This window comes from Pollachius pollachius (assembly GCF_949987615.1).
Source record: "Pollachius pollachius genome assembly, chromosome: 3".
Classification (NCBI taxonomy): domain Eukaryota; kingdom Metazoa; phylum Chordata; class Actinopteri; order Gadiformes; family Gadidae; genus Pollachius; species Pollachius pollachius.
Window position 1 is genome coordinate 43,126,436 of NC_136936.1, and position 17,457 is coordinate 43,143,892.

The 17,457-nt window shown below is 45.5% G+C and overlaps 2 protein-coding genes across 5 annotated transcripts in view; one reads left to right on the forward strand and one right to left on the reverse strand.

Annotated features, from left to right (window-relative positions):
* Nucleotides 1-673: 673 nt before the first annotated feature.
* ubxn4 (UBX domain protein 4) lies at nt 674-9,766 on the forward strand. Of its 2 annotated transcripts, none has more exons than XM_079731403.1 (13): nt 674-872; nt 1,468-1,570; nt 2,704-2,732; nt 3,001-3,119; nt 3,325-3,523; nt 3,810-3,945; nt 4,425-4,479; nt 4,881-5,045; nt 5,320-5,447; nt 5,661-5,763; nt 6,532-6,663; nt 7,388-7,584; nt 8,581-9,766. In XM_079731403.1, the coding sequence occupies exons 1-13, from the start codon at nt 791-793 to the stop codon at nt 8,717-8,719; spliced, it is 1,587 nt and encodes a 528-aa protein (XP_079587529.1). In that variant the 5' UTR covers nt 674-790; the 3' UTR covers nt 8,720-9,766. The 2 variants fall into 2 exon arrangements, with proteins under 2 accessions (XP_079587529.1, XP_079587528.1); XM_079731402.1 differs by having other exon boundaries at nt 7,385-7,584; nt 8,581-9,765.
* A 3,417-nt stretch (nt 9,767-13,183) lies between these two features.
* Nucleotides 13,184-17,457, reverse strand: part of LOC307072859 (R3H domain-containing protein 1-like) — a 49,573-nt gene continuing 45,299 nt past the window's right edge. For 2 of the 3 annotated variants that reach the window (XM_079732392.1, XM_079732391.1), the window contains 5 exons: nt 16,321-16,490; nt 15,862-16,006; nt 15,642-15,739; nt 15,384-15,458; nt 13,184-15,081 (listed from right to left, as the gene is read on the reverse strand). In XM_079732392.1, the coding sequence (XP_079588518.1) occupies nt 15,079-15,081; nt 15,384-15,458; nt 15,642-15,739; nt 15,862-16,006; nt 16,321-16,490 (491 nt within the window). In that variant the 3' untranslated portion in view covers nt 13,184-15,078. Of the gene's footprint in view, nt 15,082-15,383; nt 15,459-15,641; nt 15,740-15,861; nt 16,007-16,320; nt 16,491-17,457 lie in introns of those variants that run through there. The other variant, XR_013811702.1, reaches the window with a different exon arrangement.

Below are 17,457 nucleotides of genomic sequence, written 5' to 3' on the forward strand. Positions count from 1 at the left end.
AATTAAACTAATAAAACGCTTGAGGTGGCATTTTGAAAAGAGAAAATTTACATTTTTTTAGTACATGATATAAAGATAATTATGAGCCTTTGATTGATATCCAGACATTTTTTGCGGAGACACATTCCTGCTCCCTACTTGTATTGGAGTGAACGAGGATATCTACTTCTGGGCCCCTTGAATTGAGGGACCCGTCCACAGCCCGCTAAAGCGACTGCAATACCAGGCTTAGCCGCTGAGCACTGGTGGATTGCGGAAGTATGCGCTGTTCCCGGGGGCTTCACACTTCCGTGTATGGTGAAACGGTCTTGATAAACAAAAGTACTAGAAGATATACTTCCGTTTCATTATTTTGGACTTCAACGTAAAAGCTCAAATTGTATGACAAAATGTAGCCGATTAACCTCCGAACGAATAAACCAATGGAGATTTTGTGGGAATACAACACGCTAGAATTATGATAATATTTATTGTTTGAAGGCGGAGAGAAGCTGTTAATAATGATAATCAATAATCATAAAGGGTTTACAACTTTTTACTTTGGAGTCTTTATGTATTTGTCGTATTTGTGTTACCTGATTGCAGTTCAATGGACACAACATTTATGGGAATAGTGTTTGAGCTTTTAATTTTGAAACCAGCATATTCCGGAAGTCCTATATATATACTGCGGAGTAGATGTTAGCTGTATGTTCTCGGTTAGCGTCAGTAACTTTGACTTGGTTTTAAAGATTAATGTAACTAGTCAGTGGGGTTAAAGACACAGATACAGACAACATATTCTACAAATATGCGTTGGTTTGAAGGCTCCATTCCTGCTGCCATTGCCTCCGCCAAACAACAGAGTTTGGTGTTTGTCGTTGTGATCACAGGTATGTTTCTAGATGTTCTAGCTAGCTATGGTGTCCAGCGCAGCACACAGATTAACGGTGTTTACCAGCTGCCACCCTTTAATACACAAACACTTTAAAGAAATGACAACTGGCGTGCTGTTGTTGCTTGCGCTATAGAATATAACACATATCAACGAGTTCCCAAGCTATGTGTTTGCTTCCTATGACTATGGTGTTGCACAGAGCAGTGTCATCCAGAAATGAAAGGAACGAAACTTTAAATATCAATGGAGTTTGGCTTTAGAGTCATGGTCCTGCAATTTCTTGGCTTATATCCCCGGTAGCCCCGTGCATGACTTGTACATCCACGTCATGAACGGGGCGACCCTCTATTATGTAGTTAGAGCTGACCATTTCTGATGTCATTAACCAGCTTTTTCCACACACGAACAATAATATCAGCCAGCAATAATACCATCGGCATTTATCCGACTCTCTCATTTCTATCCCTCTGTAAACATTCAATCTTAAAAATGCAATGCCATATAATTGTGGTGGTCTAACCTTAGTGGAGTTGGTTTGGAGTCAATATGATAACACAATTGCTTCTCGGAATTCCTCACACCTCCAAAAGGCGAAGATGAGCTGTCCGCGCAGTTGCAATCGAGCTGGGAGGAAGACAAAGTGTCAGAAGCAGCACATAATTGCTGTGTGGCAATAAAAGTGGACGCAAAGAGGTATGGATGTACATGTGAAAGAATCACATGAAGACTTGCTGCATGCAGTCTCCAGTGAATACTTACTTCAGGACTGTTAACTGAATGTAAATTAGCACTTCAGGATGAGTAGAGTATGCACATTTGCCTCATGAGGTATAAAGAGCGGTTGATATTGTAATAGACAGTAACCCACATGCATTACAATTAGGGATGTGAATAACTCCAAATTTTCATGGTTGAATAATAGGTGGATGGTATGAATGAATAATCGATTATTCGATGTGTGCCGACATTCACAAAGGCAGCCATGGATCATCTGCAAGAAATCACTTAATATCTTGAACGCAAAACAACAACTACCTGCTAAGTAGTTCCAGTCAAATTGTCTGTTGAGCCCTCAAAACGAGAGCTGGTAAATTGTGAAAAATGCATTAAACTGTAATCCGAAAACGCTGTTATATGCTATAGTCCCTACAGTATCTGGTATAAAGGCTGAATCGCAACGGTCTACTTTCAACATAAGAAGTACGTGTTTATAATTTGAAATTCATCCCAGCCTTTATACCACCGATACTATAGGGTCTATAGCATATAACCGTGTTGTCTGATTACAGACAACGCAGACAACTAGCAATGCTGACAACATCGCTAGTTAACACCGCAACTGCAAATCAACCGCACGGAGATAACCATGGCAACCAGTCATACAAATTTTCTTATGGCGATAATTCTGCGCGCACATCCGCCGTGTTGATAAACAAATAATCCCCCTATGAATGAATGGTCTTCATTTATTTTCTATGGCAAGTGACCGTGGTATAAGCGGGATAATGCCCTTGGACACCTGTCCAACATTAGTTCCGTCTTTAATTCTTGTTTATTTGAATTGGGAAAAAATGTTAACGTCCAAATGTTAAGAATTGACTTTGACCCTTGGGAACGAATAATCGAATATTCTGACCCATCCCTAATTACAATGCTATATATTTCTGAGAAAACATTAAAGTTTCAACATTCAGAATGTATTGACCCTAGTTGTTTGATTGTTTTTATGTGTTCAAAGTATTTGACCAATACAGCAGTTAAATCTGAATATAACTTGAACAAAAATGTATGCTTTGTACTTTCTGACTCTGCTTTGTCTTTTGCAGTGAGACATGCACACAATTCTCCCAGATCTGTATCCTTCTGTTGGGTTTCCCAACCAGAATTCTATTGCTAATAATGCTTTCTCCAGAGAGCAGGCATGCCAGGCCTACTCCTGGTATGTCAGATGGGTGACGCAACATGAGCGCTTATTATCCTAAAAGTGAATTCATCTGTGTCCATTAACTTGTGTTTCAATTTGACACAAAAAAGAGAAGCTTCCACTGCCCCACACACTAGTGTAGTTCAAACCCTGCTAATGGTGAGCTTTGATGCAAGGTTGTGCCTTAACATCATTGAAGACCCTGTGGTGTGCGTACCATCAAGCTTCTTCATCGGGGAAAACGGGATTCCTCTGGAGGTCGTCGCTGGCAGTGTGTCCGCAGAGGAACTCCTCAAGAGGATTACCAAAGTCCAACAGGTAAGGGGAGTTCCAAAGGTAGCAAAATATAGAAAATATACTATCCAGGTGATTCCCATCATCATTGACAAAGAGAGGGGACACATCTTGATGTTTTGTCTCTACTATAACTTGCTTTTTGTTCAGAGATGTTTATGGCACACTAACCAAGCCTGAATTTGCCTTTAACTGTGCATTAATTCCCCGCCTCGGTCTCTTCGGTCAGATGCACCTTGAGCAGATCAGCAGCGGCGGAGCGGCAATGCCAGTGGTTCCCATGGAGACCACCATGTCTGGCAATGCCTGCGTAATGCCAGAACCCATCCTGGCCCCTGCAGCAGCAGAAGACCCTACTGCTTCTCCTCCAGAGGCTGCAAGGAGCACACCCCTGCCATCTAATGCCACAGCCGCAGGCCCTTCAAAAGGTCAGTGACGAGGGGAACACAAACATCTGGGGTTGGGACAGCCACCTTACTACAGCTCCAGGAGTTGCGAAAGCCATCCCCAATGATATATTTCCTACACATTTAAAAAATATTTGAATCTTTACATATTTATATCTCTGTAGTGGGCCTTATGCTCAGTGTGTTGTAATTCAATTTTTTTCCAACCTTTTTAAGCCATGCTGCACCATCAATGCGATTTGTCTTTGATACATTGCCAATTTTAGCCTCCACTTTTGTGTTGATAAACTCACTTTATTCTGCCCAGAACCTCTCTCAGGGCAAACAGGAGGAGCCGGCTCCCATTCGGAGGCAGCCACCCCCGGGGAGGAGAAGAGTTCATCGTCAGAAGAGGCCCCGCACAGCTCTCAGCCCCAGGAGAACCTCGACACCAAGGTGGACAGGTAGGACTGTGGACACACACAAATGCATACGCTCATGCTCTCAGACAACGGCTACACTGTTGTGCCCATCGGTAAAATGTATGAACTGTGGCGGATTAGGATTAAAGCTGCTGTTGGTAAGATTGGATGAGGGTTACAAAGAGGGAGAAGAACAGTATTTGTTTATAAACTAACCCCCTGTCCTGCTCCCTCCCTCCCAACGCCATTGAGAAGACGGGGCTCAACTGTGATAACTTTATGCACTCATGATTTACAGGCAAAATAGATATCCTCAATCAGGGAGAAGAGGCCCTGGTTGGTAAGAAATGAACTGGGATTGGTTAAAATGTAAATGTTCTAATAAGGCAGGTGTAACCGCATTTCACTCTCATTTCACAGGAGCATTTCACTCTAATAGCTGACAGATGCAATCAAATGATTGTTTTAATCCTCGCAAACTACAGTAAAAAAACTTTGTGTGTTGTGTTTCTGCTGCTCAGGTTGACAAAGAAACTCGAGGACAGACGAGAGCAGAAAAAGAAGGGAGAGGAAGAGGTACGTGTTTTGTCATTTTATTTACTGTGCAAGTATTGACAAACCTTTTCTGTTGGCCAAGACGAGTACCCCTCTGACATATGTCATAAGTTTATGAGCACCCTTTATAACTGTCAAGCTAGTCACAATCCATTATCACAATATTGTTGAACCTAAACTAAATAGCAATACATTTGACACTTCGAGAGACTATAGTTCATATTTGTAATGTGGATATGATCATTCTTATTTTCACCAAACATTTTTACAGAAAGTATCTTAATTTTCCTAACCCTTGTATTCGGTAGTTAAGGTTCATACTGATATGCTCACCATGCAAAGCGAGTGCTAGGACAAGGAAGGGGACGAGGTGAGCGGCTGAGGTGTGGTCACATGACGGCCGCGAGCCTTGTGTCCCCCAGGAGGAGGTCCGTAGGGAGATGGAGCGGAGGAAGCAGGGCAAGGAGATGCTGGACTTCAAGAAGCAGCAGGAGGACGACAAGAGCCGCCGCATCATGGACGAGAGGAACAGGGAGAAGGCGGAGGAGAAGGCCGCCAGGGACCGCGTGAAGCAGCAGATCGCCTTGGTAACACGCACACACACACACTCTCTTTTCTCTCTCACTCGCTTCCTTACTCTTTGTTACCTATGGTGAAGACCGACCAATAAGTGTGGCTGTTACACATTTGACAATATAACGGTGACTTTGGGTTGCAAGACCATTTTTAAAGTCTACTTTGTTATTTCTGGACAAAATGAACTCTTTGTCACCTTGCTGGTTTTTTTCACGGCAAAAGTCCCCTCTTGGTTTGGGTCTTGCCGGAGCATAAGCCCGGGTCATTCATGCGCGTTGTCCACAGGACCGGGCAGACAGAGCAGCCCGCTACGCCAAGAACCAGGAGGAGGTGGAGGCTGCCAGGCAGGCGGCGCTGCAGGCCAGGCAGGCGGAGCAGGAGGCCAAGAAGGATGCTGCAGCCCGGGAGCGGAGGTGAGCCGCTGGGTTCTCATTAAATGTGTTGCAAGATGGGTTTTTTTTGGTCCTTTACACTAGCAGGACCTCTGTTTTAATTCACATCAATGGACAACACGGCGCAAAGTGCACAGATTTATCCGTTTGCACAATTCGGTTATTTAAATCGTTTAATTGTTGAAATGGGAAGAAGTGTTAGTCCCTTGAATCTTTCTGTGCGTTCGTTCACAGTGCCGTAGCGAGGATACAGTTCCGTCTGCCGGACGGCTCCTTCTTCACCAATCAGTTTCCTGCAGAGAGCCTGCTGCTAGACGCCCGGGAGTATGCTGTCCAGGTCAGAGCCAACCCGGCACACAGCCCACCTATGCAAAATGAAAGCTTGCACGAACTCTCGTAGAGCATTCAACTGTATTTTAGAAATTTTGCCAGGTCACCGTTTAGACTGTGACAAAACAATTATTAGTTTGGTTCTGTTGTATTTGTTCATCTTAAGGCAAAACAGTTTTCTACGTCATGTGACGCCGTGGTCACACCTACGAATTGCCCGAATTGTGACCGAACAGAATTAATCTGCTCCTCGTCCAGTCATCAGTGAGGGAGTTAGACAGCTGAAAAACGGGGCGCTGTAACACATATAAACAGCTTCACACCGTTTCTCCTTTACCGACGGTGGAGGGAACTAGTTAAATTGTCTTCCATTTGTATCTTATCCTGTATACTGGCCTTGGGCAAAGTGTCCCTGGCAGCACACAGTGTTCTGGCTCATCCAATAAACCCTCCCAATTCCCCTAAACAGTGCGTCTGACATTCACCAACAACCTTCACCCACATTTAAATAAATAATAATGTGGTTGTTTACTGCAGTGTTGTCCTCACCGGGATAAGGCGTGGGTATAGTTCCTTCTCATGGGCAAGTCCTCAGCTCATAATAAGAAGGGGGGCCATGAGGAGAAATGCTACCTAGTGGTTTATTATTCTGGGTTTAGGCATCCTTAAAGAGTTCTCATGCAACTGCCTCACTGTTCATGTCACGTGGGCTCCGCTCCAGCAACTGTCAGTGGCGTCTTTTGACACGCTTCCCCTTCGTTTTGTTTCTCCTCAGGAGACGGGCCATCGCTACGGCAACTTCTCCATGGCGACCATGTTCCCACGCCGCGAGTTCACCAGCGAGGACCTCAACAAGAGCCTGCTGGAGCTGGAGCTGGTCCCCAGTGCCTCTATAGTGCTGCTCCCAGTGAGTGCACCCCCACCACCGCCTTATACCGATCCGTTCGTTTTCGTTGTTTTTTTATGAAACACGTTGCAGCATTTGTGTTATTCATTTGTTCCTCCTGGAATTGTCGTCAGCACAGTTGTTTGTGCCCGGCTTGTCACATGGCCAGGCCCTCAGGAACCTCACATTATTGATCCTCAATGCTGTTTACATCCCATCGAGTCATGAGTGTGAAGTTGATTGTTCTCACACACACACACACGTTTCTAGCAGTTTGGTTAGGATCAAGCCCCCGAGGCCGGTTCTAATTCCAGGTGTGGACAAAATAAGGTGTACAGAATTTCCCAGCACACAAAAAGGGCATAATGACTCATTTCGAAGCCGAACTGTGTCAGACAAAACAAACACTGCGTGTTTGTTTTCGACTTGCCATGGCTTGTGACATGGCCGTCATCCCCGACCACACTCCAGGATGCATGAGAGTTGCCCCGGTTAACTCAATAACAACCGCGTCGGCGTACGCATGGTCCTTAAATTTCATGATTCCATTTCACTTGAAGTCAAAATGGACGACCAACCACCTTTTGTGTTTCGCACGCGACTCTCCAGCCGTGGTTGTTTCCCTCCAGAGCTGGTCGTCTGAGACACAGGGTATCGCTGGCACGTGTCTTGACGTGGCTCCTCTGAAAGGTCCTAGCAGTGAACATGTCGCCCCGCTGTGTCTCCCCCCCCCACTGTGTAGCAGTCGAGCAGGGCGTCCAACATGGTGCGCCAGGCCCAAGGAGGCGGGTTCTGGGCCATCCTGGAACACATCCTCTCCCCGCTGCTGGCAGTCTGGAGGTACATCACCGGCCTCATCGCCCCCAGCCCACCTCCTCCGGCCGGGGAGGCCACCGGCAGTGGGCCCGCCCAGCCTGGTGCCTCCGGGGGCCAACCAAACAGGTGGGTGGAGGGGCATTCAGGCGTCCACCTCCTTAAGACTTTTTCAAAGTGGTGGTGTAGTTCTTTCCCAATGGAAAGTTTCATAAATGCACCATGCGATAAGCGTTATTGTCTTGTTGAGGTTCAGAATGTCGACCAAGAGTGAAGAATTGACCAAACCTGAAAAATGTAGAACTATATTGCACATCACATGATTCTCACCTTCAGATATGGCCTGATTGCACATGTGGACAGTGGCTGTAAATGGTTATTTTCTTGATTTCTGGCGTTTCCATGCCTGATGTACTTCAACACATTACACAAGGCAGAGGATGTTGCTCGTTAATTAACCATGAAGTTCTCTGCCTATCGAATGTTCCAATGTTATGTTCTGCAGACCAAAACACTGATTATCTTATACCCATATTGATTGTGTCAATCTAGCATCCTCTAAGGTAAATATAACTCTATCGAATCGCCCCTATACAAATTAGTTACTTGAGCGGGGTAACAAAAAGGTTTTATCTCAATAGAAAGTAAAATGGCATAACAAATATTCTAAAATCCAACTCCAGTTTTTCAGTGGAGCGTGATTCTGCACTGAGAGCTGTCGGTGGTGTGATCATGTTTTGGTAATACACTGGCTAACCACAGGATGGTGCTGTCGGGTTGTATTTGTATTCTTGACCATTCTTGATCATGTTAGTTATCATAGTAGCTCCTTGAGAACGAACCCTAGAATCTCACACTTGTACGTCATCAATTGAATTATCCAAAGCTAACATTGTTACTTTAAGATTAAGTTGGACCTTATGAATTGAAAGGTGCTAGGGAAGATTTGAGAGTTGTAAATAGACAAAAATGCTACCACAAAAAAAGCTCCTACATTTCCCCGCCATTGAGAAGTACTAATAGTTGCGGGTGGCTGTCATTTCCAACAAATGAGACTTGAATGATTTATCTTAACTCTTAACCTACAGCACCTTTTACAAAGGATCTATCCATTCCCTCACACAGAGAAACCCTTCGCAAGCGCACACATGAGAAGCGGCAAGAGGAGTTCAAGAAAGACGGTAAAATCTACAGACTCCGGACACAGGGAGACAGTGAGGACGACACCAACACCTGGAACGGCAACTCCACCCAGCAGATGTAGTGCCCCCCCCAGCTGCTTCTCCCTCTCTCTACCTGTCTCTTATCCCCCCCGTCCTCTCTGTATTCCTGTATCTCCCCCCCCCAGTAACGAGGCGTGGGAGGTCTGTCAACTGACTTTTTAATGCATTCTGCTGAATTCTAGGGCTATGTTTATGCAGGTTTTGGCCGTTGTGCTCTTTCCTGTCCATGACTGCTCCCGCTCGTCGCCTGCATGGGTAGATAATAATCGAGCTAGACCTCCTTTGGGCTTGGGGTGTGTGTCTGTCTGTATGAGTGAGCGAGTTATGGGGCGAGACAGCGGGGGTCTTATTATATAATAACGGTGTGAGTTTCTGGAGGTCTTCGGTGGCCAGTAACTCGTAAAGATGATACTAGTTTGCAGCCGAAGGAAGAGTGATGTGTGTTATTTAATATAGCAGTAACCCTCAGATGTATAAAATGCTCTAAATTAAACTGTGTGCGTGAGGGGTTCTGAATGCGTTGTCTCTGTAGCTGTTGGTTTTCTACCACAAACTTTGCCGGACATCATGGTGCAGTACGGGCAGAACGTTGTTTCTACAAATTAAAAAACGATGGACGACCACTGTACGGCTCTGATTTAGCCCTGAGGAAAACAAAGTGCCCTGTTTTTTCAATGAACTCTGAGTCATGTCGTTCTTGCATACGCACAGCTTATTTCTCCATATCCAAGAAGCAGGAAGACAGATAAAATCAATACAAATAATTTTGAAAGGAATCAATTCAAAATACATAAATCAAAGAATGAACTATGCCTTTAAAATGCATGTATCTAAACACAGCTTAAACAAATGATATGCAGATTTTACCTGGATGTTTTGTCTCAAATCATTACTTTTTCTTTAGACTTTAATTATAGCAGTTCTATTGTATTTTTCAAGATATGTTCCTGTTGATTTAAATTGGTTCACTTTCTGTATATCCTAATGTAATGTTGCAATTTAAATGCCTCAGATTAAGTTTGATCATAACACAATAAACATGAAAGCAAGAGCATTTATTGGTTTCAGCTAAAATATTAAATATTTGGCAGAAATGTTGAGTTTGCAAATTGTGGTCTACTTATTGTATTTAAGTGTGGCGTGGTTTATCCCAAGCCACAGCCAGGAGGGGGTCAAGCTCAGCCTATAGCCTACATAAACATACAAACTGATAAAGACAGTCAGTCTTCAATTCATGGGGTAGGATACATTACGTATACATGATGACGCTTCACCCTTTAACTAGCTACATTCTGGACTCCCTCGCATTAAAAGGCTGGGAGTGGGCTGAACAAACATTATCTGGATTCATGAGACTAAACTGAAAATGCTACTTTGGCGCACATACCATCCGATTAATAATCGTAAGTGGCCCCCCAGCCGCAGCGTTGAGAATTAATGGAGGACGATGGGGTAGGTTGATGGCATGCACTGAGAAAATGATGTTAGCTATAATCATTTCTTTGTGTGATATTGCACATAGTAGCAAAACCTGCACATAAAAACTTGTAAAAAAAGATTAGAAAGAATTAACCCTAATATATTTGTACTAACATTGACCTGCAGCGCTGACTGCTATCGAGATAAACGATCAATACATATAACAGATCGCAATAAAGTATATGAATATTCAGTTGGTTCAACCTCATTACTAGTTGTTACTAACTTCTACACACTGTACCTTTAAACTTGTGATATGCAAATAATGTTAATAAATATCCAATTACTCACTGGCCACAAGATAGCGCTGTGGTCGTATTCCTATCCTTGTGGAAAAGATGAAGATGAGAGTCGGATGACGGTAATAAAGCCATCAGTCTAGTAATTATCCTCATATTGGTATTATTGTTTAAATCACGGTTTACAAATAGTAATTACCCGCAGATATCTACTTTGTCAAGAAAGCCCAGAGGTGGTTGAGTTCTTTCACAAGAAATGTTCTGATGGCGGCTCATACTAGCAGGTCCATGCCAATACATGGGCATATTATGGCCCATCCTTTTATTGCTGCAAATACACACCAAAATGGTTATTTGGTTGTCCTACTTGTATTTTTGTGCTGTAAACAGCCCAAGAGCTAGGCCATTTCCCCCAATGTCCAACCTATTTGATAGATAATAACGTCCTTAGTGAAATTGGTGCTAGAGACAATGAAGTTGAGATCAGAACAGACTAGGGTTTTCGCAGATGGTACTCACGTATTTTGTACTTTCATCCAAGGGTGGCAAAGCATTAGGAGATGTAGAGCTTCCAAGAAACAAACCGGGAAACCCTGGACATTATCCATTTTCTTGTAACTCATGGCTTAGAAATTGAAGCAAAACTAATGTCAAATATAGGCCCTATGTGTAGGTGACCAATGGAAACAAATGTATATAGCATGCTCAATCTAGCATGCTATGTGCAAATAGATTAGCTAGCTAGTACACTATTAATACCAGATATATTGCAATGATTGGAACTCAGCTTCCGTTGAATCGAAACCGCGAATAGGATTCCTACAGCTTTTATCGCAGGTAAACCCACCAGAAAGCATTCTACTAAGACTTCAGAACACATAAGGTTTTCAATAACCCCCTTTGGTTGCCAATGAGCTTTTTTTTCAGACGTCACAATTCATTTTATGACATCGGCCATGATGAGTGTTGGATGGTGAACGGTTGGAGTTTTGACTGGACTAAAGAATAATCAGTGACTATGGGTTGGCATCTTCATCCAGCTGGATCTTCCTCCAAAGTGGCCCACCGAAGTATAATTGGTTTAAGAGAACAACATTAATTCCTCCCCCACTTTCAGCTTGCACAGTAGGCCTACAAGTGCAGGCAAGGGCAGATTACAAAGGAGTAGGCGAGCAGCAAAGTGTAATTCCTCGAGGCAAAGTAGATTAGTCAAAATTTCAGATTTTATTTGTATTTTCCCTTTGAGGACGACCAGCGTCTACCTAAAGGTGGCGCCCTAGGCGACCACCTATTTGCAAGGGGTCGGCAACCTTCACTATCAAAAGAGCCATTTCTGGTCCCTTCCACCAAATAAAATGTATCTGGAGCCAGAAAACGTATTCGACCCCTAAAATGAAGATAACACAGCATCTAACGATTTATATTTATTTATACTACATATAAAATAACCAATAGTTTGTTGCATTTATGAAATGTGTTGGCCTAGGATGTGACGTTTACTTTAGTTGACAAAATAAACCTTTGTTTCTATTTTTGTGTCACAGTATCACCTTGATCTCCAAAATGACGTGTTCCCTTTGAAAATAAATAGTTATTCATTTCAATTTTTTCCCGAAGCTACATGGAGCCACTGCAGAGAGGTTGAATAGCCGCGGGTTTCCGACCCCTATGCCTTTGGCCTGCCCTAAACATGTCTAACGGCCGTGGTTGAGCACCATAGCAAGGTGGGTTTCATTTATACAGTTCTAACATCATGTACAATTTCGCCTGCATATTTCTGTCTGCATGTGTAACTCGGCAATGATCGCAAGCATGCCGATATTATAGACCGATGGTCTATAATATCGGGAAGGGGGGCGCAGATAGAAGTTAGGAAAGCCTCAGACGATCGACGACGTTGGATCTCCTGCAGGTCACGGGGTGGCGATAGAAGGGAAGGGGGCCTGCTTAGGAAAGTGCTCTGGGATCTAGCGGGCACCTTGCAATTTATCGGCTGTTGTAAAAATGCAGCGTCTACCTTATTGTGCTTGGAGATGTCCCCTCCACACGCACTGGGTCTTGTGTTAGGGGCTACTTACCGATGAAGCCCAAAATATGTCCGTATCTCCATTAAATCAACGGAAACATTCGATATTAAAATATCCGCTTTAAAAATGACTAGACGGTGCACAGACGCCTTAATGTGATGTCCGGTGGCATAGGACGAAGGGGAAGAATAGAATAGAATAAGCGGCAGTCTAAATGGATGACCATAACCAAACAACCCATGGGTCATTTACCAGAGGAATTTCGCCGTCGCTCAATTGCACCGGGTTGACGCGTAGTCGCGTGACCGTCCAGATGTTCCCCTAATTACGCATTAATAATCTCCCGCTCTGGGTGGAATAATGCCTTCGCTTCGCGGGCGGACACGAGCCCGTGCCTCGAGGGGAGCGGCTCATTTGATCCGTTTTCACCACTTTCTGCCTAGCGCCGGCTCCTCCGGGCTCCGCGCGAGGGCCACGGGCGGCTGGATTTTTTTCCTTGTGCCAAATTGCTTTGACGTTATTGGAGACAAAAATATTACCATTGAGGGCACCTCGCCGTTTCACGAGATTAGGCTGGTGGGAGGTTAATGTAGCAGCCAAATAACCCCATAAAACGGAAATTGAGATGAATTGTGCACTGTAACGACTAATTTAGGCAATACTCTCATATTGGCATACGAATGCACACATCTTTAGAAAACCAAGCACTTGGCATATCTGCCGACATTCAGCGGGTAATATTTCGTTGTGTTGATGAAAATACATTTTAATCGCAGATAAACATCAAACAGAAAACTTTGCACTTGATTTTGACAAATATAGCTGGAACTCTCGCGAGAGACTTTTGGAAAGGCCTTCCTGGTCTGGGAAAAAACACATAATTTGGTGTAAACATTTATTGGTTTTCAAACTGAAATAAAAATGACTTGCACCAGCATTGAAGAGCCTTTCAGAATCCACACATTTTCTTTGAGCGAAACAAAATGAACAAAAGAAAGTGAGATATCTATATTTATAAACATCTATAGCTATATATAGCTATAGATAAATATATCTATAGATATATATATATATTCTGTTGTATAAATGTGCAAATGTTTTTATTTTCCAGTGACCCAGTAGGTTGAATGCAAGACCTTCTGATGACAGATTTGACACTATTGGCCTTGTACCGGGGAAAGACGAGATAGGTGGATGGGAAAGTTTTGAAAGCGGAGGTTTGCCAAGATAAAACTGGGTGGTGGAGTGTTTTCTTTCCCTATGTGTTGAACTTTGTTTAATTAAATTAAAAACCAGGGCAAGGAAGAAAACCAAGAAGCCATCGTCATTCTCACCTGTGCCTGTGACCAACACGTATAATGTTGCCTGTGATTGGATTCTTCAGCTACTATATAAATTATTTACAATAAACGGGTCTTTTACATACACAGACAGGTGTCTTCCTTTGCGTGTGTGTCTATGTGGAGAGTAAAGCAGTAGACTCGGGAAAGAAGGCACGACAGTAGACCCATTGTGTAGCAGAGGGGGTGTGTGTGTGTGTGTGTGTGTGTGTGTGTGTGTGTGTGGCGTTGTTCTGACCACAAGAGTCTGGGCGTTATTGTGATGTATGAGTGAGGGTCATACTTGGATACCCTGCCCCCTTCCCCACACACACCTGTGGGTTTGGGCTCGGGGAGATGGGAAGGCTTTGGTGGAGCTTAGCTTAGAGAGAGAGCGAGAGCAGAGTGTAAGAGGCAGCAGAGACACTCCAGAACAGGACGGGCGTTTCACAGGCACCGCCATTGAACCGAGCATCAGCTCAAATTCAAAAATATAATTTTATAAAGCAACAAAAACAAAAAAAAAACAACAATTTTTAAAAAGGAAAAACAAAGGAGAGGGGGAAATAAAACCAGACCTTTTGATATGTTCGATTACTTTCTTCGACAAGGGCAGAAAGCGATTTCAATTAGAAATATATTAACGTCATGTTTTGGGGTTTTTGGGGGGCTGAGGCAGGGGCACGGGGAACAGAATATTGGTGCATTTTCAGCTGCGTTTTTCATGTCCACCGATTTTTGCGCAGATCTACAAAGACAAAACATTCCCCAAAAAAGAGTCTACAAATCAAGTGTAAAAACAAACCCGTCCTACGACAAACCAACGAGGAGCGAAAGGGATGCTGGGAGGGCCACCGCGGAGCCAGGCTACCGGTGGGGGCGCGACACTGGCCGAGGGGTGGTGGGAGGGGGAGGGGGCGCGACTGTCCTTAAAAAGGTTTGTTTGCTTGTTTGTTTTTAAAGCCAGAGGTCTGTTGATGGTCGCTGCCGTTCCGCTGCAACAACAACAACAACAACCACCACCACCACCACCACAGCGCCCCCCTATGTTTGGGGGCCGGTCCACCCCGGACCGACGACAGCTGGGCCAGGAGCCCTGCTCGTAGCGAGTCTGAGTGCGGGGGACTTGCGGGAGACGTGAGGGGTGGATTTATGTTGGTCACCACTGGCCCCTTTGCCGACATTCCTGGTGGTGGTGGTGGTGGTGGTGGTGGTGGTGGTGGTGGTGGTGGTGGTGGTGGTGGTGGCGTGGGGCCTAGGGGGTCCTGGGGGTCACCCTCACTCCGGCACCCACCTGGTGTCTGCGGCAGCTCGGTCACCTCCAGGACGCGCCGGCTCACTGGAGGAGACGAGAGAAGAGGGCCACATTCATCAGGGCCACACAGAAAACGGAGCCGCCTTTTTTCAATGCTTAGTTTCCGTTTGTCATCGATTATCGTCCATCATCGGTGCGTCTGAGGGACACCGGATAACAAGGTGAGCTTTACGGATGATGGTGATTGGGATTTGATCATTACTCCCCGAAAAACAGGATTGATCGATTATTTCAGGACGATATTAATGCAATGTAGCATGAACCCGTCATAACCTCTTCTAGACTTTTGATTATCATTTTGAATTCACGAGACGGGATTTGCTTACACTGAGATCGGTGGACAGAGCTTTCCTTGGCGGCTTCCTCCCGCGCCCACCGCCATGTCTCATTCCCATTGGTACCTGGCAGGGGGAGGAAGGGGCGGAGTCACACACGGGAACAGCGCAGTCATTGGCCTGCGCCACTCCTCCTTTCAGCCCATTTGGACGCGAGCTACGGCAAGGATTTGGACCAAACAGAATCTGAAGCAGGGCGTTTCGGAGGGGTGACAGAGCAAGTCAACCAGCTGCTTTGGGTTCGCTCACCTGGTGGCCGGGCATCATCGGGGGCGCGTGGAGAAGAGGGGGACGGATCTGTGGGTTGTACTGGAGGGGCTGCCCGAGCAGCGGGTACCGCGTGTCACCTAAGACCAAGACCGACACATTCAGCTGCCAACGGTGCGGACACACACGTGCTTTAACTGGGGGGGGGGGACAAAGGTTACCCCACTCCTACAAAGGCACAGGCCCTGTGGACGGGTCTTACCGTGGCCGGGCAGGAAGGGTCGGGAGAACTGTGGCATAAGCGGGGCGGAGGACAGACCAGGACGGAGGCTCTTCACATTGGTCAGGTGGGTGGGCGTGGGCGACTGGGCGGGCGAGGTGGCGGGGCTGCCCAGTTGGGGACTGCTCTGGGGTTCAAATTCAACACTCGGGTCAGCTGGTTGGGTGAGGTCTTTGAATTCTCCACATGAATGTATTCTATTGGGTATATGCACTTCATTTGTACAGTGTCCTTGGGTGCCTTGGAAGGCGCTTTTAAAATAAAATGTACTGTCATCATCATCATCATCATCATCATCATTAACTTCAAAACTAAAAGCATCCATCAAATTGTTGCTATGAAGAGCAATAAATGTGTGCGCGTTTGTGGCCCCTTCTCACCCATCGGCTGCACCTGCGCACGACAATGTGCGGGTCAAACCAGGGCAGGTGGCCGGCTCACCTGTGAGGTGTCGAGGGACGAAAGCTCTGCGGACTTGGGCGGCCTCTGGTGGTCCAGACTGTAGTACTTGTGGTGCTTCCACTGGGGCGGGGAGTTGGGGCGGGGCAGCTGGCCGTGGGGGAGAGTCAGCTGCATCATCACCATGCCGCCGCCCGGGGGAGGGGGGACTCCTGTCGGCGGGGGCACATTAGGTGGTTAGCGGCCGCCAGATCGGTGGGTGGAGCGATAGCGCTTCGATGTGCACGCGTTGGAAATGTGAATGACTGGGGAGAGGGGTGACCACCTCGCAGCGAATATTCAAATGTAAGAGACGATTCCAACGCTGGAACATTTAATTGGTCCATTTGTGACGTGCACGTTTAATGAGGAACGAGGACTAAAACGTGCCGGTGTGCCTGAATCTCCAAATAATTTGAGGAAGAGATGTACTATGAGCCGCTTACAGCAACGCACACCGTCTTATCGCAAAGATAAGCATGTTGATCGGCACCAGACCAAAAACAGCCTTGAAACTTTCGCCTGAAGGTCGTAAGCCGGTCCCCAGCAAACCTGCGACGTCAGGTCCCTGGCTATTGCATTCAGTGGCAGGGTACGAGCCCGTTATTATACTGCTGCCTTTTAAGCGTCTATTTGTCGAGGCAGGCGGTGGCGTCCTCTCCAGACACTGTCTGTGTTTCAAGGGCAGCCGTGGCGTAAATACCACATATCACATCAGAGAACTTAAACCCGACTTCCATTTCAACAGCGGGCTAAAAGAGCTTTTTACCATTTTATGTTTTTTCATATTTTCGGAAGGTGTCGACAGCGCAGCTCCCCCGAGCTGTTATTCCCAACACGTCTGCGCTGTTCCCGGTGTGAATAATGGGACGACCGTTCGGAAAGACAGCTTTTATGTTCAGAGTCGAATTAACGACGACTCAAATTAGTGAAACGTGAACAAAACGGGAGCCAAGACAAGTCAAGTAATCATCTGGGAAGTCAAGGAAAATCCCCCAAAAAGTGGAGTAATTAACTACGCTTTTGTTTCAATCAAGCATGATTCGATGCCGAGTTGGCAGAGAGTGAGTGACAACACGGAGCTCTAAACGGTGGACGGCCGGGGAGAATCTAAATGTTAGCGAACGTTAGTGAACATTC